The 26,246-nt window shown below is 39.6% G+C and overlaps 1 protein-coding gene across 8 annotated transcripts in view; it reads left to right on the forward strand.

Moving 5' to 3' along the window:
- DNM3 (dynamin 3) overlaps positions 1–26,246 on the forward strand; it is a 646,555-nt gene that overhangs the window by 246,716 nt on the left and 373,593 nt on the right. For all 8 annotated transcript variants that reach the window (XM_070768173.1, XM_019976685.2, XM_070768169.1 and 5 more), the window contains 4 exons: positions 5,650–5,792; positions 9,077–9,212; positions 11,497–11,564; positions 15,279–15,417. In XM_070768173.1, coding sequence (XP_070624274.1) covers positions 5,650–5,792; positions 9,077–9,212; positions 11,497–11,564; positions 15,279–15,417 — 486 coding nt within the window. The remainder of the gene's footprint in view (positions 1–5,649; positions 5,793–9,076; positions 9,213–11,496; positions 11,565–15,278; positions 15,418–26,246) is intronic.

A 26,246-nucleotide genomic window follows, 5' to 3' on the forward strand; every position in this document is an offset into this window, starting at 1 on the left:
AAACAGTGAACAGGGGAACACATTTTAGCACATATTTGTTCATAATATATAATTGTTTTAAGGAGTTAAACTTGCATCTCTCTGAAAAGTTTGTCTCTTGTCATCTGTTTTTTTTTTGAAATGTCAATCTGTGATGGTTAAGTTAAAATTTCTTTATGATTTTGTTTAGGATTGGTTTGATCCTTAATTTCCAATCTTAAAAACAAATAAGCAATCACTGATCTTCATTCATCTAAGAAACTTTTCCAGATAACCCCTTTCCTCATAACAGATAGAATTAGGCCCTTTGCTTCCCCTCACTTCATGCATATTGGAGAAGGCAATGGCACCCCACTCCAGTACTCTTGCCTGGAAAATCCCATGGATGGAGGAGCCTGGTGGGCTGCAGACCATGGGGTCGCGAAGAGTCGGACACGACTGAGTGACTTCACTTTCACTTTTCCCTTTCATGCATTGGAGAAGGAAATGGCAACCCACTCCAGTGTTCTTGCCTGGAGAATCCCAGGGACGGGGGAGCTTGGTGGGCTGCCGTCTATGGGGTCGCACAGAGTCGGACACGACTGAAGCGACTTAGCAGGAGCAACTTCATGCATATATACATTTCTTCCATAAAAATTTAGTGTACTTTTTTTTCATATATTTTCCAGTCCCTAGTAGAATTGTATCATAGTCATTGAGTATAGAGCCTCCACCCCAAGTTTTGATTACATTGACTCAGATGGTGAGCAACTTTTCTCACAAAAAGTATGCTTTAACTTTTATTTATGAACTTAAATAAGTCAAGTAGTTAACAGTTGTTCTGATTGTTCCCTCCTAGGTGTCAGTAGAGGCTAACACAACAGTAGGCTACTAGTAACATTATATCTGAACAATTTAGGCAGCAATTGAAGCAGTTTTAGAAAATAAAAAACAGTAGTATACTTGTATTTTAAGTGATGTAACACAGACTAATATAAAATTTGTATTTTTAAATTAAGGGTAGATGAATATTTGGAAGCCATAAAGCAATAATATAGTTGTCATTTAAAAAATTTTAACTTGTTTTGGAGAAGGAAGTTTGGTTTGTCATGCAAGAATCATGATATTCTATCAATGTATTTAGCTCTGATAAAACTATTTTTTGATTTCTGCTCTCATACCTGTATTGGGCTAAGAAAAATGCAAATAAATGAAAAAAAAAACTTAGAGAAAAGTCACTAAAATAATTAGAAATAATAAAGTTAGAAATATGAATACTGGAAAAGTAGAACAGGTATGCTTGACCATTTGGTTATTACAGGTGACCCATAAAGTATGGCATAACTGATTCTGGTTGACTGAAAATTGAATAAATATTATACTAAAGATCTTTCATTTCCTGTATAATCAGTTTCTCTATTGCTTCAAGGATCTTCACACTGTGTTTGAAATTAGGATTTTTTTTTTTTTTTTTTTGCCATGCCATATGGCATGTGGGATCTTAGTTCCCCAGCAAGGGATTGAACCCTTGCATTGAAAGCACACTGTTTTAACCACTGGACTTCCAGGGAAGTCTCCTGAAATTAGGATAATTTTATTGCTGATCTTATGTGTACCAACACGTCTGACCCTGAGGGACTCTTACTATAGCAAAAACTGAAAAAAGGACAGGATATTTTTGAGGAATTGAAAAGAATATCATTATGGCTGGAGGTCAGAGAGTGAGTTGTAAGAGAAGAATGTGGAGATGAAGGCAGTGGCTGAATCCTATAGTGTTTGTAAGCAAAGTTAAAGATTTTGGTTGTTATCCTAAGAGCCCTGGGGAGTCAGTTGTTTAAGGAATCTGAGGAGGGGAATAACAGTCACATCTGTGGGTTAAAATGATTATGGTGGTTGCAAATAGGAAGATCAAGAGTAGAAATGGGGAAATGAGAAGAAAGAAAAAAAGAGAATTGAGAAGACCTCTTACTTATGAGTCAAAGTGAGAAATGATGGTAGCCTGGTCTTGGTTAGTGCCAGTGGAGATGGAAAATGAATCAGATTTGGGGCATATTTGGGAAAATTGAGAACTTGGCAGTGGATTAGCTCTAGTGATTGACAGAGAGGGAAAGTCAAGGATAACTCCCAAGTTCCAGGTTATTATGAAATCACCAAGATGGAGAAACTTCTGAAGGGAATATTAGGTACTTGATTTCAGTCATGTTGAGGTTAACACTTCCAAGAAGAGAAGTTAGGAAAGTCAGTCAAGTGGTTACTATTACTCTTAGATCTGGGGTTTGTTCTTGGGCATTGCTACTGGGAATGCAGTCTTCTCCATTCTTTTATTTTCTGCTTCAAAACCATAATGGCAACACATGCCAGGGGAATAACATGATAAGTCTGTTGGAGGAGTGTGGAATTTCCTCAGTTCTGTCTCGTCCCAACAGAAATTTGAAGTGACGGACCAGATTACAGCCCTTGGACAGACCCTGTCACAGCCCTTGGACAGACCCTGTCACAGCTCTCAGACAGATCGGTGTTACAGCTCCATGTTACAGCTCAGTTTTATTTAGAAAATAAAGGAAAATACATCCTTCAGGCATGAGGGCATGCCGACCCAAAAGACAAGAAGAGAAGAGGGGAGTTACCCCCGGCCCTTTGGCTCCTCTTTTTATGTGGTTTTTATCTCCTCCCCCTGGGCTTGCCCTATGTAAATTGGGCTAGCCAGGAGTGCTGTTTGTTCTACCTGAGGTCCTCACTGTGGTCCTCAGACCTTCCTTTGTTCTATTTTCTCAAGCTTTTCCCTTCCTTGTCTTTTAGCCACTGCCATTCTGGACTCCTTTTTCCTATTCTAACAAGTCATAACTATGGACAAGGTTTTAGGATAGGTGTGAACTATTGACAGTTAAATAACTTGATTTATTGAATAGATATATCCAGATAACCTTGAATATCCAGATAACCTTGAATCTGCCTGCAATATGGGAGACCTGGGTTCGATCCCTGGGTTGGGAAGATCCCCTGGAGAAGGGCATGGCAACCCACTCCAGTATTCTTTCCTGGAGAATCCCCATGGACAGAGCTATTGTACATAGGGTTGCAAAGAGTTGGAAAGAACTAAGTGATTAGGCATGCACATGGGTAAGCTCGGATAAACATAAATGATTTTAAATGGTTCTTCAGTTGGTTTGGGTCTACTTATCTTATTCACCTTATTTTAAATTTAAAATACACAGACGAACTATACAAAAAAGATCTTCAGGACGCAGGTAATCATGATGGTGTGATCATTCACCTAGAGCCAGACATTCTGGAATGTGAAGTCAAATAGGCCTTATTAAGCATCACACAAACAAAGCTAGTGGAGGTGATGGAATTCCAGTTGAGCTATGTCAAATCCTAAAAGATGATGCTGTGAAAGTGCTGCACACAATATGCCACCAAATTTGGAAAGCTCAACAGTGGCCACAGGACTGGAAAAGGTCAGTTTTCATTCCAATCTCAAAGAAAGGCAATGCCAAAGAATGCTCAAACTACTGCACAATTGCACTCATCTCACACGCTAGTAAAGTAATGCTCAAAATTCTCCAAGCCAGGCTTCAACAGTACATGAACCTTGAACTTCCAGATGTTCAAGCTGGATTTAGAAAAGGCAGAGGAACCAGAGATCAAATTGCCAACATCTGCTAGGTCATTGAAAAAGCGAGAGAGATCCAGAAAAACATCTATTTCTGCTTTATTGACTATGCCAAAGCCTTTGAGTACGTGGATCACAACAAACTTTGGAAAATTCTTCAAGAGATAGGAATACAAGACCACCTGACTTCCCTCCTGAGAAATCTGTATGCAGGTCAGGAAGAAATAGCTAGAGCTAGACATGGAACAACAGCCTGGTTCCAGATCGGGAAAGGAGTACGTCAGGCTGTGTATTGTCACCCTGCTTATTTAACTTATGTGCACAGTATATCATGAGAAACGCTGAGATGGATGAAGCACAAGCTGGAATCAAGATTTCCAGGAGAAATATCAATAACCTCAGATATGCAGGTTATACCACCCTTATGGCAGAAGGCGAAGAAGAACTAAAGAGCCTCTTGATGAAAGTGAAAGAGGAGAGTAAAAAAGTTGCCTTAAAGCTCAACATTCAGAAAACTAAGACCATGGCATTCAGTCCCATCACTTCATGGCAAATAGATGGGAAAACAGTGGATACAGTGGCTGACCTTATTTTTTTAGTCTCCAAAATCACTGCAGATGGTGACTGCAGCCATGAAATTAAAAGACACTTACTCCTTGGAAGGAAAGTTATGACCAACCTAGATAGCATATTCAAAAGCAGAGACATTACTTTGCCAACAAATGTCCATCTAGTCAAGGCTATGGTTTCTCCAGTAGTGATGTATGGATGTGAGAGATTGACTATAAAGAAAGCTGAGCACCGAAGAATTGATGCTTTTGAACTGTGGTGTTGTAGAAGACTCTTGAGAGTCCCTTGGACTACAATGAGATGAAACCAGTCAATCATAAAGGAAATCAATCCTGAATATTCATTGGAAGGACTGATGCTGAAGCCGAAACTCCAATACTTTGGCCACCTGATGCAAACTACTGACTCATTTGAAAAGACCCTGATGCTGGGAAAGATTGAAGGTAGGAGGAGAAGGGGACGACAGAGGATGAGATGGTTGGATGGCATCACCAACTCAATGGACATGAATTTGGATAAACTCTGGGAGTTGGTGATGGACAGGGAGGCCTGGCATGCTGTGGTCCATGGGGTCACAAAGAATTGGACACAACTGAGTGACTGAATCGACTCACTGACTTTAAATTTATTATTCTTTTTCCTAGATTTCTATAACATTTACATTTCTCTTGATTCTGAGTTTATTTCTTAAGCCATGCAAAAAGGTGATCTTTTTTCCTGTTAATTCAGACTTAATTATATTGTAACAGAAAGAGCATTAGTCAGAGGGCTAATCAATCTGAGTTTATATCCCACCTTTATTCTCAATTAGTTTTGTCCCTCTTAGAAAATCTGTTAGAGAATTTTCTTTATCCTAAGCTTGAGGTGTCAGCAGATGACTTCAGTGGAAATGCCAAAGCAAGTGGTTAGGTAGAGGTATCAATACCAGGGCTTTTTATATACAACCTGTTGAGGGTGTAAGCTAGGGACTAACCACAGTTGGACTGGGGCCTAAAGATGGAGGAAAGAGGAAACACCTGCCTGAGCTATAGAATGGAAAGGAAGTTAACAACTGACAGGTACATGGGTATGAATGAGCTCCACTGGAGGGTGAGCCTTTTGGTTCTGAGAATTCAGGCAGCACCTGTCATTCTCTTCTTCTTTCATTTGTATCACATTCTAACTTAAGGTTCCTTTTCACAGGGTAGCTTATCTGACAGATTAGTCCATACTAAGGTGTCATTAGGCAGCTTCATTAGTAAACTTAGCTGCCTTTTAATAGGGTATCCCCGATGTAAAGAGATAGTCTCAGCTAGTGACTTTAGCTGAGGGAATTTTGACCTGGGGTGTAGGCAGTGGAGGAGAGAGCTGGAACTTCTCACATCTGTCTACACAGTCAGACTCACATGTGTGTATGACTTTCTAAGGTTTTGAGTGATCTGGAAAACAGTGAAGGCCAATTTTTATCTTCTGAATTGAACTTCCGTCTCTTATATGTGTGCATGAATTTGTTTTGTTTTATTTAGCAACTTACCAACCACATTCGAGACACCCTGCCCAACTTCAGGAACAAACTACAGGGCCAGTTGCTGTCCATAGAACATGAAGTAGAAGCCTACAAAAACTTCAAGCCAGAGGACCCCACCCGGAAGACGAAAGCATTGCTGCAGTGAGTCACCTTGCCCTTCCCTTGTTCAGCACTTGAAACTCATTTCTTCAGTTTGCTTTTTCCTTAGTCTATTTATCATGCTAGTTTCTAGGTTTTTTTCCCATAGAAGTAAAGTATATGAGGCTTTGTATATGTCATAAAATAAGCCTCGAATCTTTGTTTTCTTGAAGAATAGTTGTTGATCTTAATTCTGTCATTATAAATTTAACCAATGCCCAATCCTCTGCCCAGTTTTATTGTGTTTTTCTAATTGGATTCAGTAAATGAGCAAAACCAACAGTGATAACTCAGTAGGGTTGTTTGCCCTTAGTCTTTAAAAGTGGGCTAGGTTCCTGTTGAAAATGTCATCTGGATTGTGCAACTGTTTCTGTTGGTATCACATGTACTTATTATCTTTTTTACTTCAGTCATTTTATATCATCTGTCTGTGTGTATTTTTCAGTGCAGTGAGAACCAAGGATTTAATTTTAAAAACTACAGACAGTAGGGCACATTTAAGTTTTTTTTTCCTATTTGGTAATGATTTTAATGTAGACCTTTAAATACACAAATGTGAAAACTGCCAAGTGTCTTTTTACTCCTTCAAGATCTTTTCTTCTTATCCTTGGGTTATTAGATTTATCCCTGAGGGTTCTTGGGTTAGGATAGCAGAGTTGTTGGAGGATTGCCATCCCCTTATGTCTTTTACCCTCATTCCTTCTTTTAGCTCCTTCCAGCCTCATCTATCCTTTTATCCCTGTGCTTCAAATTGCCCCAGGTCTCTCTCCACCAGAAGACCCCCACTGACCAGCTTACATCCCTGGATATCTGAAGTCCATCTCTAAAGATGATGCTTGCCACTTCCTATGGCCCCTTTCTCTCTGCACTCTTGTAATCAAATACCCCTAATATGGCTTTTAAAATGCACAACCTAATTCCTTTTATTTGTAGGAGGATTTCTAAATGTTAAAATTATTTATGTAACATATTCAATGCATTATCTTGTATTCCTCCATGTAAAAAACAGTAAGATCATACAGAGGAAAAATTTTTTTTCTTGGATTCAACTCTCTCATAGTTTATCTTTTCTTTTTCTTCTTGGCTTTGGTTAAGCTCCTATTAAAAGTCTTCAAGTTACAGAGAAAGGAAAGCTATTTCTGTTTAGGCCCTAGGTCATCATCTTAACGTTCAACTGAAACTGTTGTCTTTGTAAAGACTAGGTCTTGCCTCTGTGATTCCATTGGACTCATTACAATTTTCCACAGTTGGATTCCTCCCTTGTAGGGAGCTGATTCACCTCCTTCTTTCCTTCCTGCCTCTCTCCCTCCCTCCCTTTCTTCATTACTTTCTCTTGCCTTGCTCACATCTCTGTGTTCTCTTTGATGTCTGGCTCTGTGCTATCTACTACGGATTCAAAAATGAATATGATTTTTAACCCTCAAGAAGAAACCACAGTAGAGCAGCAGAAACAGATATATAAACAACTAACTGTTAAAGTCTGATAAATGCTACATTTCTGGTAAGTATTAAATGTTAAGGAAGACCAGATAAAGAGCAGATACATGCTAGGAAGGGTGTGAACTCACTTGAATGAGACCCTGAAGTATGGGAGGAGTTTGTCAGGTGGAAGAAGGAAGTCAAGAGAATAGTGTGAACTTCGCTACAACTTGTTCTAGTGGGCCAGGTGGCTGGGGTGTAGGGAATGGGAAAGGAGTAGCTAGAGGTGAATTTTCAGGTGTTTCCCAATGTTTCATACCTTTCCAGGTGTTTAAAATTAGATTAATATTAGCACATACATGAACATAGCTATATCCAGTTATATTCTAGATTTTTAGGCCTAAATATTTGAAGTTCCTTTTACTTCATCCATGATTTTAATGAAAGAGAATAAAAGATTAAGATTTTAGGTGGTTTGAATTTTTTCTCAATATAGTAGATTTTGGATTTAAAAATAGTTTCAGTGTGTCAGAATTGAGACTTTCTAAACCTACTAGTCATAAATACAACTAGTCATTTTTTCTGTATAACATATTTTTTTGCTTTGTTTTTTACCAACTGTCTTGAGGTAATCCATTCCTTCATTGAATTTGCTGAGTACCTCTCATATGCCAAGCAGGGGATAATAAATCATATGCATGGTCCATGCCCTTAGGAGAGAGACTGATAGATGAGTGATGGTGATGCCGTCTGCTACATGCTCTGCTGAAAATATGCTGAGGAAGCTGAGAAGGGGTCCTTCATCTGGGTGGCAGTGAGTGGTGGTGGTAGATAGAGTTGTGGATCATGGAAAGCTTCCTGAAAAAACTAATGCTTAAATTGAGTCTTGAAGGACAGATGATAACTAGCCAGACAAAGAAGCATAAGGCAGAGCAGAAAGGAAAATGAGTGTAAAAGCACAGAGACATGGTACTCATGGGGACCTCCAAATAGCTTCTTTTTAGTTGGTTTGGAAGGTGAGTGGGGATGAGTAGTAAGAGATGAGGCATCCAGGGCCAGACCCTGGAGAATCTTAGGTGGGGTCAGGAGCTTTCATTTTATTAAATTTTAGGGAGTCATTGAAAAACAAGGCTAGAGTTAGTTGCAGAGGGGCAAGGGTGGAGGGCCAGAAATTTGCATTGTTCTGGCAGAATGAGGTCTGCGATGCTGAGGTCAGGGAAGAGAGTAGCTCATAAAGTATGAGAGTACTCTGCTGGAGCAGTTGGAACACCAGGTGATAGTGATGTCACAGGAGTCCTGGCTCATGTTACTATTTTATATGAAGTTTTATTGCTTAGATGATTTTTTAAAAATTTAATCGGAGGATAATTGCTTTACAATGTTATGTTGGTTTCTGCGTACAACAACGTGAAATAGCCCTAAGTATATACATATGCTCTCTCTCTCTTGAACCTCCTTCCACCCCACCCTATATCCCACCCCTCTAGGTTGTCACAGAGTGCTGGGCTGGGCTCCCTGTGTTATACAGCAGCCTCCTACTAGCTATCAATTTTACACGTGGTAGTGTATTTCTAATTTAAGTATTTTAAAATGCCGTTTTATAGTTGCAGCTAAATGGCAGAATGTTTATTTAATGATGCAGATATTTAAAGTATATATTTTAAATTAGATGTCTGAAATAAATCTTGATAATGTGTATTTCATATAGTTACATTTTGAGCACTGACTAGAGTGCATTGTTAATTCTGCCAGTAGGTGCCACTAAGAACACCAGGAAAAGGGTTCTGAGGAATAACCATAGCAAATTCAGATAAAAAATGCGAAGCCTTGTAACTTTAACTTGAATTTATTTCTCTTTTGCAATACAGGATGGTTCAACAATTTGCTGTGGATTTTGAGAAGAGAATTGAAGGGTCAGGGGATCAAGTAGACACCCTGGAGCTCTCAGGGGGTGCTAAAATCAATCGTATATTCCATGAACGCTTTCCTTTTGAGATAGTAAAGGTTTGTACCAAATGTTATTCTTTCCTTTTGTTTTATTTCATTTCTATTTTCTGTTCTACATAACTGTTCATAAAATGTTATATGAATGGTATGGGACTAAGATAATTCTTTAAACAAAAACCTTCTTACTCAGGTAGTGAAATTCAGGAGGGAAGTTAATTTTCTTACTGATGGTTCTTATTTTATTTAATGGAATCTAATGATATTTCAATAATTCAACAACTACTAACAGGTTCCTGTGATGCTTATTTGTTGTCTAATTTATTTACAAATGTTTCTTGAGCATCTACTGTGTACCAGTGATCTTAGGTGCCAGGGATCAAGACAGAGATACTATCGGGTGACAAAAGACAGAAAATTGACAAATAGACAAAGTAAAAAAAAAAAAAATCTAGTATTATTACATGATGAAATATGAGAGAGAATGGGATTAGATTAGCCACTTTTGATGGAATGTTCAGGCAAGGTCTCTCTGACTATGGGGCCCTTAAAGCATGACCAGAATGGCATGAAGAGGTCAGCTATAAGGATCTGAAGGAAGAAGGTTGTTTAAGGCAAGATGCCAAGGACAAGGCCCTAAAGCAAGCACCTGTGTAGCAGGTGAGGAACAACTGAGGCTGGTGCAGAGCTGTGAAGGGGAGGGGGCAGAAAATGAATTCAGATAAAGGAAGTGCCCAGTTTATGCAGAGCTTTATAGGTTGTGATAAAGTGCTTACATTTAACAATGGGAAGTCCAGGGAGAGTTTTAAGAAAAAGTGTGACCTGATTTGGTTGGTGATTTTAAAAGACCACTGTCTGGTTGGATTATAAAGGAGCAAAAGTGAATTGAAGGAGACAAGATGGGTTAAACAGTAGGGCCGAAGTAGGGGTGAATCCACTTTGTTGGGGACCTGAAGCCTATACAATTTGGGGACCCCTCTTGAAGAATGCAAAATTATAAACACACAGGCACAGGGTCTTGTAAGGAATTTATGCAAGAGAGAAGTTCTGAAACTTAAACTTCTTTAGCTTTATAGTAGAAATGCCTCAACAGAGAGGCTTGAAAGAAGTGGATGGATTCATGATTTTGAAGAAAGGATTAATGGGGCTTGGATTGTTATGGGAAATGCAAAAAAGAGAAGATTCAAGATGACTCCCAAGATTTTGACTTGCACAACTGAGCAAATGTTAGTGTCCATCAGATGAGGAAACTGAGAAAAAGTTCAGTATGGAGGTATGAACCAAGAGTTTTGTTTCAGAGATGTTAAGTTTGAAATGCCCCATAGGCAGCGAGGTAGTTTTAGGGACTGTGTTACCTGTCTCACATACAGAGGCATGTACTTATGTCTTGGTGTGGGAGGCAGATGGGTAAATAGACAGTTTCATTAATATGTGTTAAGAAAAGTGATAAACTTAAGCACAGGGTGCTATGGAAACACAGTCCACAGAAACGAATCCCAGCCTGACTGTGTAAGGGAGCTTGGCTTCTGAGCTAAGAAGGTTGAGCAGCTAGTTAAGCAGGAATAGGTAGGGTGGGGTTGAGGAAGAGATGTTTTCCAGACAGAAAGGGAGGAGTGGTAAAGGCTGAGGTGTAGAATTAAAGCAGTTCATTGTTCTATGGCATAAAGTGTGAGGGGGGCAGGAAATGGACAGGCAATGAGGTTGGAGAGGCCAAATCTCAAAAGTTAGGGGCTGACCCAAATGTTCTCTTGATATCCCTTTCAGGTCTAAGCTCTATGACACTTTGATCCTACTTTCAATAAATTTAAGGTACCTAGAACTTCTGGGAAAATTTTAATACAGTACTCTATCCTGTGTAGGATTGGCAAAATATTATTAATTTCCTCTTTTAAATGAATTTTGAACTCAGGTGCTTAACATGGCCAGGGAGAAGAGACAGCCATTGTTAATTCTCAACACAGCTGGACTACTGTTGTACATCAGGTGACACCTATGTATGCATTTGTCTGTGAAGACATTTACTACATTCAGCAAAAGAGTGAAGAATTATATATTTCAAATGAATGGCCAGATTTATGTACAGAAGACATCCTTTATGTGCAGCACTCCTTATCTATAAAAGAGTTAAAATCTGCTGCACTAAAACTCCCAGAAATCCCTAACATTCTGTGTTGCCTTGAACTTTATATAAACAGATGTCTTGACCATCTGGATTTAGGTTAGGAAAGACATGAGTATCCATTTATTAATAATGGAGTAAAGTTGTTCTCATTTTTAAATATTCAACAATATTATTATTCAGAGGAATTGAGTGTCATAACTGTGGCTCATTTTGCTTCCACAGATGGAGTTCAATGAGAAAGAATTGCGAAGAGAAATAAGCTATGCAATCAAAAACATACATGGTATCAGGCAAGTGCTTCACGTTTTCCTTGTCTTCAGTTCAAGCTAATAAAAAAATTAGTGTTTATAAATGGCTAGTGAAGTAGCCTTTTCATCATCTGAGCAGAGTAGAATGTAGAGGTGGGAGTAAGAAATAAGAAATAGGAAATTCTTGTTTGAGTTCAATGATAATTTCTAGTATTGTCATATTGTCTTTTTCCACTGAAAAATCAAAAACCCTGTCTGCACTCACAGCACCATGCTCTTGACAATTGGGCATTTACTGATGAACAAGACCTTGTTCTCCAGAGCTGTATATTTCAGAGGCAAAGGCCAGACTTGCTCATAAGTGATCATCACTTACACCAAGACTAGATGGATTAATTTTGACTGGATTTATGGAGCAAGATTGGGGAAGATTAATGAAGGTGGTTATTTTAGAGTCAAATAAACTTGCCTGTTTTGAAAACAAGAATGATTTCAACAAGGAAAGGTGTCTTTGTGTATAAATGTGAATATGTGTGTATATGGGGTAGATGGCGATGCAAAGAGATGTAAGAGGCGATTGTTGAGGCTGGAGGAGATGAGAAGGAGCTTAGAGTGGAGGAAGTAGTGTGAGCAAAGGCACGGAGGTGGCCAAGAGCAGCACGTGTTCATGGAGCAGGGAGCCCTGCATTTGGACTGGAGTTAGAAATACAGAAGGAGAGCAGAGAGGTGGTTGGGAGGAGAACTTGTGCCTGAATTCCCCCTCATATAAAGTGGGATTATCCTCATCTATTTTTATTAAAGAACTGGGATAAGAAAATAAATGAATTTAAAGCACATTTTGTGAGTTCGTGTTTAGAGGGCTAAATTCAATGTAATGGAGCATATGCTAAATTGATTCAAGGTCAGAAGACTTAGGTTGCCTACTTCATGATGATCTTACATGAAGGAGGGGGTCCCCAGTCTATCGGTTGATTGTGTCCCAGATTCTGCCTCAGGGCCAGCTTGAGACTATTTGAGGAACAGAAACTGAGAGAGCAAAACTTGACACTGAGTGTGACCGTGATGGGTGATTTTCCAAAGGAGTTATGACATTTGAATTTATCCTTATGAAATTTGGAAGGTCTACTCTGCTGCTGCTGCTGCTAAGTCACTTCAGTCGTGTCTGACTCTGTGCGACCCCATAGACGGCAGCCCACCAGGCTCCCCTGTCCCTGGGATTCTCCAGGCAAGACGGGGTAAATATGTAAATATGCATTCATAAAGTGAAAAGGAGAGAACATCTCTAACCACATCCAGTGTGTTTTTCTTAACCATCAACAGGATTTCTAAGTTCCCTATTAATTCTCTTCCCTCTCCCTCAACCTCAGAAGACATTTGGTATAGAAACTCTGTCTTTCTCTTTAGCTGAACAGAGCTAGTATTCACACGTATTAGTCTGATAAATGCAATAGAACCAAATTATGTTTTGGGAGAGGGATCAAAAAAGTATTTTTGCTTAACTAAATACAGTGTTTTTATTTGACTTTTAAAAGTTTTTACTGATTACGTTTTTATTGAATGTAACTGCAAAAATTCAGGATTCAGGATTATAGATTTCTGATTTACATGTCCACCAACAGAAGAGATTGACTGTTACTATTATGCTGGAGTTAATTTGCCTATAAGCTGGTTGGTGACTCAGTGGTAAAGAGTCCACCTGCAATGCAGGAGCTGCGGGTTTGATCCCTGGGTGGGGAACATCCCTGGAGAATGAAACAGTAACCCACTCCAGTATTCTTGCCTGGAGATTTGCATGGACAGGAGCCTGGCAGGCTACAGTCCATGGGATTGCAAGAGTTGGACACGATTTAGCAACTAAAATGCATGCACACACACACAAAATGATAAGAAGTGCACAATGTCCTGAGTATAACACATGCTAATAATGCAATTATTTAGGCTTTTAAATATACTTAATTTAAAATGTTTTGTTCTCAACTGATTCTATTAGATATTTGAATAATAGAAACCACCTTTGCTCAGTGAGGATTTGATGGTCCTTCTTTGTTCTGCTAACACTGAATGCCAGTGATGAGCAAGGGATCCCTCCTTGTGGGGAAAACAAAGATAAATGCTCTAATGACTCTTCTTACTAGGATAGTCCTAGGACCAAAATATGTGCTCAGATCACTGTAGTGCAAAATAAGATGCTGGGGTTCAGAGAAGGAAGACCAAGTCAGTGGCAGGACTGTAGAAAGCGAGCTGTGGGAAGTGGTTGCTTTGATCTGGCCTTTGAAGCACAGGTGGGATTTGGACAGGCTGAAATTGTGGGAAAAGTGAAATGAACATCTTAGATGAAGGAAAAGGCATAAAATATTAGCATGAATATGTTTGTGGAAAGGCAAATGGTCTGGTTTGGCTGAAACCTCATGTGCATGAGAGGAAGGAGGAAAAGAACCACAAGGAAGATTAGCGACAGACAGGGGAACAGTTTTAACGTCAGACTAAACAACGTGTAGTCTGGAGAAGTAGTTTGGAGAAGGAAATGGCAACCCACTCCAGTATTCTGGCCTGGAGAATCCCATGGATGGAGGAGCCTGGTGGGCTACAGTCCACGGGGTCACAAAGAGTTGGACATGACTGAGCGACCTCACTTTCACTTCAAACAACGTGTATTGTATTCTGTATCCAAAGTGGAGAAGTTACAGTTAACAGTATAGTATGACTGCTACTGCTGCTGCTGCTGCTGCTGCTGCTGCTAAGTCGTTTCATGGAGGAGGGCACAAAGTGCTAAGCAAATAAGAGACATAGAATGAGGCTGCTAAAAGGAAAGTGTAGAGGAAACTCTCCAAAGAGATACCATAAAATTGAGTGTTGAAGGAAGAGAGGGTAATCAAATAAGGGGAAGGGAGGAAAGTCTAGGATGGGGAGATCAGCCACCAGTGTCTGGAGCCTGCATATCTGTGGGCATAGTGTTTGTCAGGGTTCAAGATCCCTTTTACAGTAGATTTTTTCCATTGTCCTTTTGTTTAGATGTGAGTAATAATTTTTCATTTTTTGTGAAACACACACACACATGCATATACCTGCTTTCCTGAGCTTCTGCACAGCGTTAGAAAAGCCCTGTTGTGACACCAGTTTGAATTGATTCCAGCCAGATGAAAAAGATTCTTGTTACTTTGGTTATCATTTGTTATTTTTGTAAATTCACAATTTAGGCATTCAGGGTCCTAAAAAGCTAGTTCCACTTAACTGTCTTTTTTTTTTTTCTCCAGCACCCCAGGATCTCAAACTGGGAACCTCTGAACTTAGTATAATACAGCTCTCCAGGAAAGAATATGTTATATAGTTTAGGAATGCTACTGTTTCAGTGTTCAAAATATGAAGATCATTTCCTACTCCATGAAGGACAAGAAAGGATTGTTTTTGGAATACTTTAGAAACAGAAATGTACATTTAGGACACCACTTCTATTGTAGCATTCCTTTGTCCTGCTGTGAAAGAGTGAGATGAGACAAATGACAGTTAAATATTGAAGGTCACATTATGGGCCTTGAAAACATTTGGGAAACTGTTTTTAGGTAGTGTTAATCATCTATAGAATGTATTAAAGATATTACAAATGATGCTGTGAATAGAATTAATCACTGTGTACTTTTTAAATGAGGATTTTTCATGCTTAGTTTAAGTATCATGCCAATTAAAACATTGTTAAAAGAGTACTGATTATCATTCAATTTAAAATATCTAACATGCTGTTTTCTTTCTTATATCCAGGACAGGGTTGTTTACTCCAGACATGGCATTTGAGGCAATAGTCAAAAAACAAATTGTAAAGCTGAAGGGGCCTTCCTTGAAGAGTGTAGATCTGGTAATACAAGAATTAATAAACACTGTCAAGAAGTGTACCAAAAAGGTAAGTTTGGATTATGTAACTTTCCAACCCGGCTACATGTCTCTCTTTCACTGACCCTCCACTTTGTTACGAAGGTTTTGTGTTTGTTCAAGGGGAAGGATTGTAAAAACTATTAAGTGGGAATCGCTTTCATGATAGTTGGGTCTCACCCTATTTCAAATAGCGTTGTTGTCTTAATCAGGTAAACACACTTTAGAATAATCAAGTGAATGCCCTAAACCAATTTTTCCTGTGGTACATGGTTGGGACTCATTGTTAGGGCAAGGGAACCAGTGGAATTGTATATATCAAAAGGTAATTCTTCTAAGTTTTAAATGAATTCCACTGGAACCTGGATGTCTGGAAAGAGGGCATTTTGGTGTAGTAGTTTAACTGGATCTTAGGGCCTGGGCCTAAGGATTTGAATCTAGATTCAAATCCTGGTTCTGCTGTTTACTTGCTGTGTGACCTTGAGCATCATACTTAATCCTTATATTTTTGTCAATTTCTCTGTGAAATGGGATGATGATGATAATAGTTATAATATAACCTCAGAGAAGATTAAACAAGATGATGTCAGAAACCCAAGGCACACTTAACACATTGATTAAACATAGTAAGTGCTCAGTAAATGGTGGCTAATCTATAAATGGCCATTTTTCTTAGCACCCAATATTCTCCTCCTTGTAATATTTATTGATGGAGAATAATAGGTAAGAGACTTCCCAATCTGGGGCCTCTTCACTGAGGAACATGGAGGAATTGTGTGGGACATGAAAAGGACACCCCAAATTGAAAAATGTAAGAAGGAAATCATTGATCATGTTAGGATAAGGTAGGCCTAGCCCTATGAGTGTTGATATTGTTACTTCATTTCTTGAAAGTGTATTTACTTCTGATTTTGTTGGTTTTGTTACCCTTCCCTTTCTGTATGGTTACAGAAAGTAATGTTCCAGTGAGTAATGTTCCTAAAAAACCAGTGGGAAGAATGAGAGAATGAGTATGAGTATTGGTTCCTAGTTAACTGGTGGAAAACTCAGTAGAAAAGATATAAGTAGTGAAAGAGGCTAAACTTAGGAATTTGCAATTGTCAATGCTAAAAGAACAGGAGTTCAGTGGAACTAGCATGGGGCCCAGAAGTGTCTCTGGAGCTTCAGAGCACTTCTCTAGTTTTCTTACTATTCTTCTACCTTGTTCCTTAATGTTGTTTTCTCTTCTTTAAAATGGGAAAAGCCATAGGCGTTAAGGGACCGAGGAAAAAGTAAATGGGGAACAACAAAACAGTCTTTATGTCAGCTCTTCATGCCAGCTCTTTGTTTGGAAACTTGAAGCCATTTAATAATACTTCATATCCCTGATATCCTTGCCTTTACCCCAAAATGCGGTCAGTCTTGTCACTTGTGCAGTATTGGTCTCCTCTTAACTGGCTTGTTGAAGTAACTGGTACCGTGTTCTCTCTTTAACCCCATGGGTTGCAGCATGCAGGTGTCTTCTTCAGCCAAGAGTTTCTCTTTAGGTTGCCCGTGCTTTCCTGCTCTCACCAGTAAGACTGTCTTCTTTCCAATGGCCAGTTGTGCTGTTCGTCCTCAAATTTGTTTAGCCAGCTGTCCTTCTCATTTGAATAAATTGATCAAATGCAAGAAAGACTTTTTTTTTTTTTCCATAAAAACTCAGCTTTGGAATGACTTAAAGTTTAGCTACAAAAGCTCTGCTTTGGACTAGGTATAGGTAGAACAAGGTTAAAAGGACGTGGAAGGACTTATAAAAACCTAGATGGGCTCTGTCTGCATTCAGATTATTTCCCAAGTGTCTTTAGGTTTCCTGTCCACTTTGAAGAAAGCAAAACTGGAAATCATAGACAGAGGATGTGGTTTATGTAAGACAGAAGACACATAACTCCAATCAGCAGATCCATATGCAGAGAACAGGCCTTGGCCTTACATCAAAAGATTGGCACATGTGTGTACATTTATGTTTTAAGTTATATAAAGTGTTTATGGTATGTATGAATCTTTTTTTTTTTTTAATCTTTTCCCATTGTATCCAACTCACTGGAAAACCAATAGTCCCGATGGCATGGGATGAGACGGCTTGTTCTTTGACACTTTTTGGCTTTTATTCTTTGCTTTCCACCCTTTGAACCTCCCTTTTCATTAAGCTCTCTAGATCAGGCGTGGTTGTATATTTATACTGTCTTCTCAAAACATTTTATTTGTTGCCTTAAGTAAAGCCTAGCTTTCTTCCTGAGATTCTTGTTTACCCTTCAGCTCCCTTTGTTGAAGGATACTTATTGGCCAAAACTCAAAGAATCTAAAGGCCAGGATCAGGTATGACATGGCCTACTTCTCCCTTTGTGGCTTCCAAACATTATTCCTTCACCTTCCTGTAACAAGTCTTCCTTCAAGGCCCAGGTGTTACCAGCTCTGCCAACCTTTTCCCTTCTCTTCATTGTCACCATCAAGTAAGTCCTGGTCACTCCCTTGCATTCATCAAGATATTTAGAACTTGGCTTGCATTTTTCCTCTCCATCCTAAACTCACCTTCGGCTCAGATGACTTCAGCAGAGATCATGTTCAACACCCAGTAGCTGCTGTTCTTAGAGACCTATGATTCCAGTAATCCTCCATTCATTCCACCCTAGCATCCCACTCCTGTGACCTCTTTCTGTCCTTGTCATGGTGGACAAATGTTCTACCAATAGATTCTTCAGAAATCTCAAATTCTAAATCTAGGGTTTTCAAAACACTGATTACTCTCTTTTTGGCTTTCAATTAGTTGGAAAATTAGTAGAAAACCTTAAAGGAGAATTGAAATTTAGGATCCACCTTGCTGCAGATAAATCTAGTTTGGAAAGCATAGCTGGGATTTGCTGCTGCAGTGGGAGCCTTCTCTTCTGGGGGTAAACCTCAGAGCCCACAGCGGGGGAGAGACATGTGCACCCAGAGACTGCACAGCATATTTCAGCTAACCTCACACCTATGGGCCTCTCCAGCAAGGGCCAGTTTAAGCAGTGACACAGTGCACCTGCCCCATGCAGCAGAGAGCTGTGGGCTGACACAACTCAGGTGCTCACAGGTGGAGAAAATGACAAGGGCATCTCCCATAATTCTTTCTCAAGAGGGAAGAAATGTTGGTGGGTTTCTACTTTATGAGTGAGGTGTGAAGGGTGCTGAGGAGTAGGAAGAGGGGTTCTTTTCTACACCTAAAATTATGCCTCAGGCTCCCACCCTTTCAGTTCTCTCACTCCTTTACTCTCCCTAAAAGCAGTCTTTAAGTTCAAAGAGACCTTCAGACCTCTGGCTTCTGTTTTTTTTTTTTTTTTTTTTAAAGCTACCTGTCTCCTGATTTTACTGTATTTCCTGACCACTGTATCAGTCTACATTCAATCAGGAGAGAGAAACCACACAGCAATTTGAACAGGAAACAGTTACTATAAAAAAGTATGAACTGTAACAGGGGCTTAAAGTAGTGAGGAATTGGCTAGTAAGAAGATAAGAGAGGACTTCCCTGGTGGTCCAGTGGTTAAGAATCTGCCTGACAATGCAGGGGACATGGGTTCGATCCCCAGTCTGGGAAGATTCCACATGCTGTGGGGCATCTAAGCCCACAACTACTGAAGCCCATGTGCCTAGAGACTGTGCTCCACAGAGAAGCTATTGAAATAGGAAGCCTGTGCACCATAAAAGAGTAGTCCCCACTCACCACCACTAGAGAAAGCCTGCACACAGCAAAGAAGACCTAGTGCAACAACCAAAAATAAATTAAGTAATTAATTTTCAAAAAAGAAGTTAAAAGAATGACTGAAGATAGGAGTAGAAGCTATAAGGAGCAGTTACTAAGGTGCTACCTTTAGGGGAACACCCAGGAAAGAGGGACCCTGCCCAGAGCTAAGACTGGGACTTCTTGAAGAGGACCTAGATGTGGCAGAAAAGTAGTGTTATGCTGCAGAATTTGCTGGAAATCTGCCCTCTGGAACATGCTGGGAAGGAAAAGGTAACCATGGGGAGGATTCTCCCTGGAGACACTTATGCAAACTGTTCAAGGTGAGGGCAGCTCTACCGGGGGGCTGTGACTGCCTTGTACTGAAGTGGGCTGCTTCAGCCTGTCTTTTCCTCCAGCAGTGTCTCTCCAGGCTCTGACTTTCCTGATAAAACCTCTCATGGGGCCAGTGAGCAATGAAAAAATACTTTAAGGGCCCAGGATTATTTTCACAGAGAGGGCAAGAAGCATGAATTTGGAGCTGAGAGGCAATACATTAAGAAGCAGTACATTTACCTTTTGGGCTTCCCTGGTGGCTCAGGATGGTAAAGAATCCGCCTGCCATGTGGGAGACCTGGGTTTGATCCCTGGGTTGGGAAGATCCCCTGGAGGAGGACATGGCAACCCACTCCAGTATTCTTGCCTGGAGAATTCCTATGGACAGAGGAGCCTGGTGGGCTACAGTCCACGGGGTCGCAAAGAGTCAGACACGACTGAGTGACTAAGCACACATTAATTCCTTTTGGATTAACTTTGCCATCTGTTGAAACACTAAGGGTGGTCAAATTTATTTGTCTTTTATTTCCCTTTCCCCCAGGTTGGTGATGAGCTTGAAGGTAGTTGTGTATCTGTGTGGATTAGTGCCACATAATATAGCCATTGTCTTCAGCATTTCATTTGTTAGTGACTTGCCGTGTTTGCCACAATAGTGATGTTAAACTTTTAGCACTCTTTTTAAGATATTTTGCTTATCACTTTCAATAATGATTTCACAGAGAAAATAGAGGCTATACATGGGAACATTAATTTCTTGCCCCCAAACCTATGTGTATTCCCAATCATGCCTCTTCTTCCTCTCCTTTTCTCTGTCATGGTGATAATCCTGACCAAGGCTGGGTTTCTACTTGTACTCTCACCTCCTTAAGGAACTTACTCTTTGGATTTCTTGGTTTCCTGAATCATCACCCTCTTCATCACATTTAAAAATAAGTCAATGTATAAATATATTTATGTCTCTTCTGACTTATAAGTAACAAAAACCTGTCTTCTGCTCTATTACTGTCCTTTTTTCATGGCCAACATTCTTGGTAAAAAAAAAAAAAAAGTAGTTTATGCTTCTATATCTTTCTATCTCCATTTAACTCCTTAGCCCTCTGAAGTTTGGCTTCAACCCACCATTCTATTGGAATAGTTATGACAAAAGTTAACCAGAGACTCGATTACCAAATTGAATGGGCACTCTTATTTTCAGTTGTATTCTACTCTTTTTTTGAAGATGACACCTCTCTTGGATTCTCTTTCATGTTTCTCATGATTCTTCCTCCATCTCCTTCAAGACTTTATCCACTTTTGCCTGCCTCTAACCACCAGGGTCCCCAGAATTTGCTTCTGGTTTTCTTCTCTTCTCTTTTCCTTTCTACAGATGATATCTCCCATACTTCAGCTACCACTTAAAACATTGTTGATTCCCAAAGTTATACTGCTGGTTCAAGCTTCTTAACCAAAATGGTCTACTCTACAGTCTACTGCAACTGCCTCCTCTTCTTACTTAATGTCCTAAACAGGTCCCCCCACCCAAATAAATAAATAAATAAATTACTCCAGTGACCTCCTAACTGATCTTATTACTTCTAATCTGGTCATCTTCAAATTCATCCTCCTCACTTGTGAAAATGGCCTTTCTAAAACATGCACAAACAAAACACCAAAAAAGATCTCAAAACAACTAAAAAAATATATGTGCACATATTTTTTGCCTGTTCCTTCAAAATTATTTAATGGCTCCTTATATCTTAAGAAAATTCAAATCATTTATGGTTGTTTTTAGTTTCACCATTTGATCCCCGAATACTTCTCCAGCTACATCTGTTGTCACTTTTTGCTTGCTTCAGCCATTCTAAGTGATCTTTTTTTATTCACAAAAATTTTTCCTGCCTTTAATATTTGCATATATGATTTTGTTTGTTTAGAAAGTGTCCTTAAGATACAGCTCAATCATCATTTTTCCTGAAAAGCTTCTGTGAACCCTTTCTTGGTCTCCATCTTCACTCCCTTCTTAGTGCTCTAATTGTCACCGTGTGTTTACTTCTGTCATAGCAATTATGATACTGCATTGCAATTAGGAATTTATTTGTTTAGGTGAATGCCTCCTGTTGCTGATGATAAGCTCCTTTTAAAAAGAGCTGTCTTTTGTCTTCTTATCCTTGACACCTAATACAATGATTAACCATACATAAGAGATATTCTATGAATTATTATTAATAATTTAGATATTCTAAAGTTATCCTGATGCTAAAGAAATCTGTACTTGGTTTAAAAAGAATATTTTATTCTGGGTTAACTAAAATATTCTTAAAAAAAACTTTTTTTTAAAGTCACTTTTAAAAAAAATTAAAAGTCACATTAAAAAAAATTTTATTTTATATTGGAGTATAGTTGATTAAAAATGTGTTAGTTTCAGGTGTACAGCAAAGTGATTGAGTTATACATATACATGTATCTATTCTTTTTCAAATTATTATCCCATTTTGGTTATTACAGAACTTTGAGCAGAGTTCCCTGTGGTATACAATAGGTCCTTGTTGATTATCTATTTTAAATCAGTCAGTTCAGTTCAGTCGCTCAGTTGTGTCTGACTCTTTGCAATCCCATGAATGGCAGCACGCCAGGCCTCCCTGTCCATCACCAACTCCCGGAGCCTACTCAAACTCATGTCCATCGAGTCAGTGATGCCATCCAGCCATCTCATCCTCTGTCATCCCCTTCTCCTCCTGCCCCCAATCTGTCCCAGCATCAGAGTCTTTTCCAATGAGTCAACTCTTCTCATGAGATGGCCAAAGTATTGGAGTTTCAGCTTTAGCATCATTCCCTCCAAAGAACACCCAGGGCTGATCTCCTTCAGAATGGACTGGTTGGATCTCCTTGCAGTCCAAGGGACTCTCAAGAGTCTTCTCCAACACCACAGTTCAAAAGCATCAATTCTTCAGTGCTCAGCTTTCTTCACAGTCCAACTCTCACATCCATACATGACCACTGGAAAAACCATAGCCTTGACTAGATGGACCTTTGTTGGCAAAGTGATGTCTCTGCTTTTTAATATGCTATCTAGGTTGGTCATAGCAGTGTGTAAATGTTGATCCTAAACTCCCAATCTATCCCTCCCCCCATTCTTGTTCCCAGATCTTGGATCATCTTCACTATCATTATTCTGAATTCTTTTTGCTATCTCCACTTCACTTAGTTGTTCTTCTGGGGTTTTATCTTGTTCCTTCATCTGGGACATATTCCTCTGCTGTCTCATTTTGTATAACTTTCTGTGATTGTGGTTTCTGTTCCACAGGCTTCAAGATTTTAGTTCTTCTTGCTTCTCCTGTCTGCTCTCTGGTGGATGAGGCTATCTAAGAGGTTTGTGCAGGCTTCCTGCCAATTGTTACTGGTTTCTGCCCGCTGGTGGGTGGAACTGTGTCTTTTCCCTCTGGTGGGCAGGGCTGTGCTCAGGAAGACTTTAAGTAGCCTATCTGCAGATAAGTGGGGTCTGTGTTCCTGCCTGGTTGATAATTTGGCCTGAGGCATCCTGGCACTGGAGCCTACAGGCCATTGAGCAGGGCCAGGTCTTAGGGAGGAAATGGTGGCTTCCTGGAGGGCTCACATCAATGAGTACTCACCAGAACTGCTTCTGCCAGTGTCTTTATCCCTACAGTGAGCCAAACCCCCTTCATCTCCAGTACTAGCAGGAAGGTCTGGCCCATTCTCTTAAAAGGTCACTGCTTTTTCTCTGGCTCCTGGTGCACACTTGTGTGTACCCTCTAAGAGTGAAGTTTATGTTTCTCCCAGTCCTATGGAACTCCTGTGATCCAACCCTGTTTGCCTTCAAAGCCACATTCTCTGGGGCCTCCTCTTGTTGCCAGATCTCCAGCCTGGGAATCCTGATGTGGGCCTCAGGACTTTCACTCCTGTGGGAGAACTTTTGTAGTGTAATTATTTTCCAGTTTATGTGTCGCCTACCTGGTGGGTCTGGGATTTGATTTTATCATGATTGTGCCCTTCTACCATCTCCTGTGGCTTCTTTGTCTTTGGATGTAGGGTATCTTTTTGACAGGTTCCAGCATTCTTTCTTTTTTTGGTGAATGGTTGTTCAGCAGTTAGTTGTGATTTTGGTGTTTTTATAATAAGGAGTAAGTGCATGTCTTTCTACTTTGCCATCTTGCAACCTTTAGCTAACCCTTTTAAAATGATAAAAATCTGGACAGGCTTTCTTTCAATCTATTCTTTTCCTTACTCCTTGATTTAATGTTCTTGATTTTTGGCCTTATTTTGTCTACCTTAAACTTTTTTTACTTTGAAACTGGTCTAATTAAAGTCATTTGTAAAGCAAAATAATCCTAATTAAAGTTGAGTATGCCACACCTTAATTTACTTGACCCTTTTTGAGCACAACCCATAAATAAATGACCATATAATTTATTGGCCAACATAGGACGTTTTTGAGATTGAAAGGGGAACTGTCAGTACTTCCACTTGAATAATATGAGTAAACCAAGACTGCTCCAGGCAATCTGAAATGTATAGTTACTCTCACTGTATTGTGGATATATATATATTCTGTAAGATGGTATGGAAAAACCCAAACAAACTTTTTGGCCAACCCATTACACATACATGCATATATATTTATAATCTTAAAACAGTGTTTTCATTTACAATTCCTCATGTTGAATTTCTTATGTGTAAAATATTTAACTTTATTTTTCTTAAGCCACATAAATAAACATCATTGAAAAACATGGAATTTATGCATATTCACATAACAAAGCACAAAGCTAAACTGGGGGAGTGCAACTATTTCTTGGATATGTTCTCACTGTTGTCTCTGGGACACTGGAGGACAGGACAGGGACCTTTGAGTTTTATGAGCTATTTGGCTTCATTCCAGGGACATCTCAACTTTGGAATTTCTCTGGTGGGCATCATCTTTCAGCTGCTTTTCTCTACCTCCTCTTCTCCAGTGCATCGTTGCAGGGTCTTGAGCTTCTTTGCAGGAAGCACTGAGAGGAACAGCTTGTTTTTTTTAACCACAGTTTAGCAACTGTGCCATTTATTGGCCTCTTGGGAAGCCACATTCTTGGATCACCATCATACCAATTAATTGATTTTTTTTCCTCTGCTTAGAAAAAAGCTTTTCAAAGAAATAAAAAAGATATGCTAGCTGGTTATTAGAAATACTGGGAAATATTTTTCATTATAAAGTTCTGTGAGAAGAAATGCTGAGTTTTGTAGAATGTTAGGTAAGTAAATATCTGATTCTGAATACACATAACTAAGCGAGTGAATCCGAAGACCTAACGATGACTTTCAAGACCCTGCATGATCTTGCTCCTTTTCATTTCTAAACTCCTCCCATCTCCCTCCCCACAGTCCACTCCAGCTACACTGGTTTCCTTGTTTCTTCAACAGATCAAGGAGATGTGGTGGCAGGGCCTTTGCATTTCTCATTCCCAGTGTTGGAAATACTCTGCCTCAAGATTCCCGCATGGGTCACATCCTCACTTCTTTCAGGTCTCTGCTCAAATGCCATGTGCTCAGAGTCTTCTTCTGACTTTTCTACCTACAACTGCACATGCTTCCCTTTGAACACATACACACACTCATCTACTTAGCAAACTTCTTTGCAGCACATATGATCACATAAATTATACTATATACGTCTTTTGTTTTTGTTGTTGGACAGTAAAGGGACATGGAGCTTGGAAAGTAGAGTGTAAGCTCCCTGAAAGTAGGGACTTAGTTTGTTAAGCTCATCACTCTAGTAATAACCCCTACACACCAGGTTTTCAATAATAATTATGGAATCAATAATTGAATACAGACTCATGTCTCACTGACTTGGTAGGCAATTATCATTTTGGCTAAAGTAGTCACTTGAGTACCTTCCATGAAAGCTTGTAGGAGGAAGGAGAAGAGCTGCAAAACATCATGCTCAAATAGGATTTTTTTTTTTAGGTCTCGGTGGATCTGCTCTGGTTTTCAATCTTTACATAAAGACTTAACATTTCACCTCTTCTAATGGTTGGCTGTCCAGTCAAACACTTGCTTTGCATACAGCCAGATGCCCATGTAATGGAGCACGGTGCTCAGATTTCAGATCAGGCTGTGCATTAAAATTTGAGTCATTTATTGAGTTTTATTCAAAATTCATTGGATCAGTGGTAAAGAATCCATCTGCCAATGCAGGAGAGATGGATTGGATCCTTGGGTCAGGAACATTCCCTGGAGGAGGAAATGGCAACCCACTCCATATTCTTGCCTGGAAAACCCCATGGACAGAGGAGCCTGGCGGGCTATAGTCCGTAGAGTTGGACACAACCTAGCGATTGAGCATGCATGCACATATGAAATTCAGTCCTGGGACTTGGCTAAAAGTCAAGAGATAGGAATCTCACCTTTTAATTTCACAATTCATTAAAAGACTCATGATCTTTGCAATTAATTCTTAATTTATAATTTACCCTGGCCCCTGCTTTTCCTCTTGCCTTCAGTATGATTTTTCTTGTTCCATTTTAACCAGTCAATAATGTCTATCAGAAATAAATGTGAAGTGATGATGAAAACCTGGTTATTGTCTTCAGATATTTTTTTGACCCAGCACTAACCCCACTCTGCAGTTCTATTCAGATGTTTTCTGAATAACTTAATGAGACAATGGCTCTTCTGACTATCTTTCAGCTTTCTTTCACTCAAGGCTGGACTTTTTGCTTCTATTCCTTTGTTACTGTTGTTTAGTTGCCAAGTTGTGTCCGACTCTTTTGTGACCTCATGGACTGTAGTCTGCCAGGCTCCTCTGTCCTTGGGATTTTCCAGGCAAGAATACTGGA

Source organism: Bos indicus, chromosome 16, assembly GCF_029378745.1.
Source record: "Bos indicus isolate NIAB-ARS_2022 breed Sahiwal x Tharparkar chromosome 16, NIAB-ARS_B.indTharparkar_mat_pri_1.0, whole genome shotgun sequence".
Taxonomy (NCBI): domain Eukaryota; kingdom Metazoa; phylum Chordata; class Mammalia; order Artiodactyla; family Bovidae; genus Bos; species Bos indicus.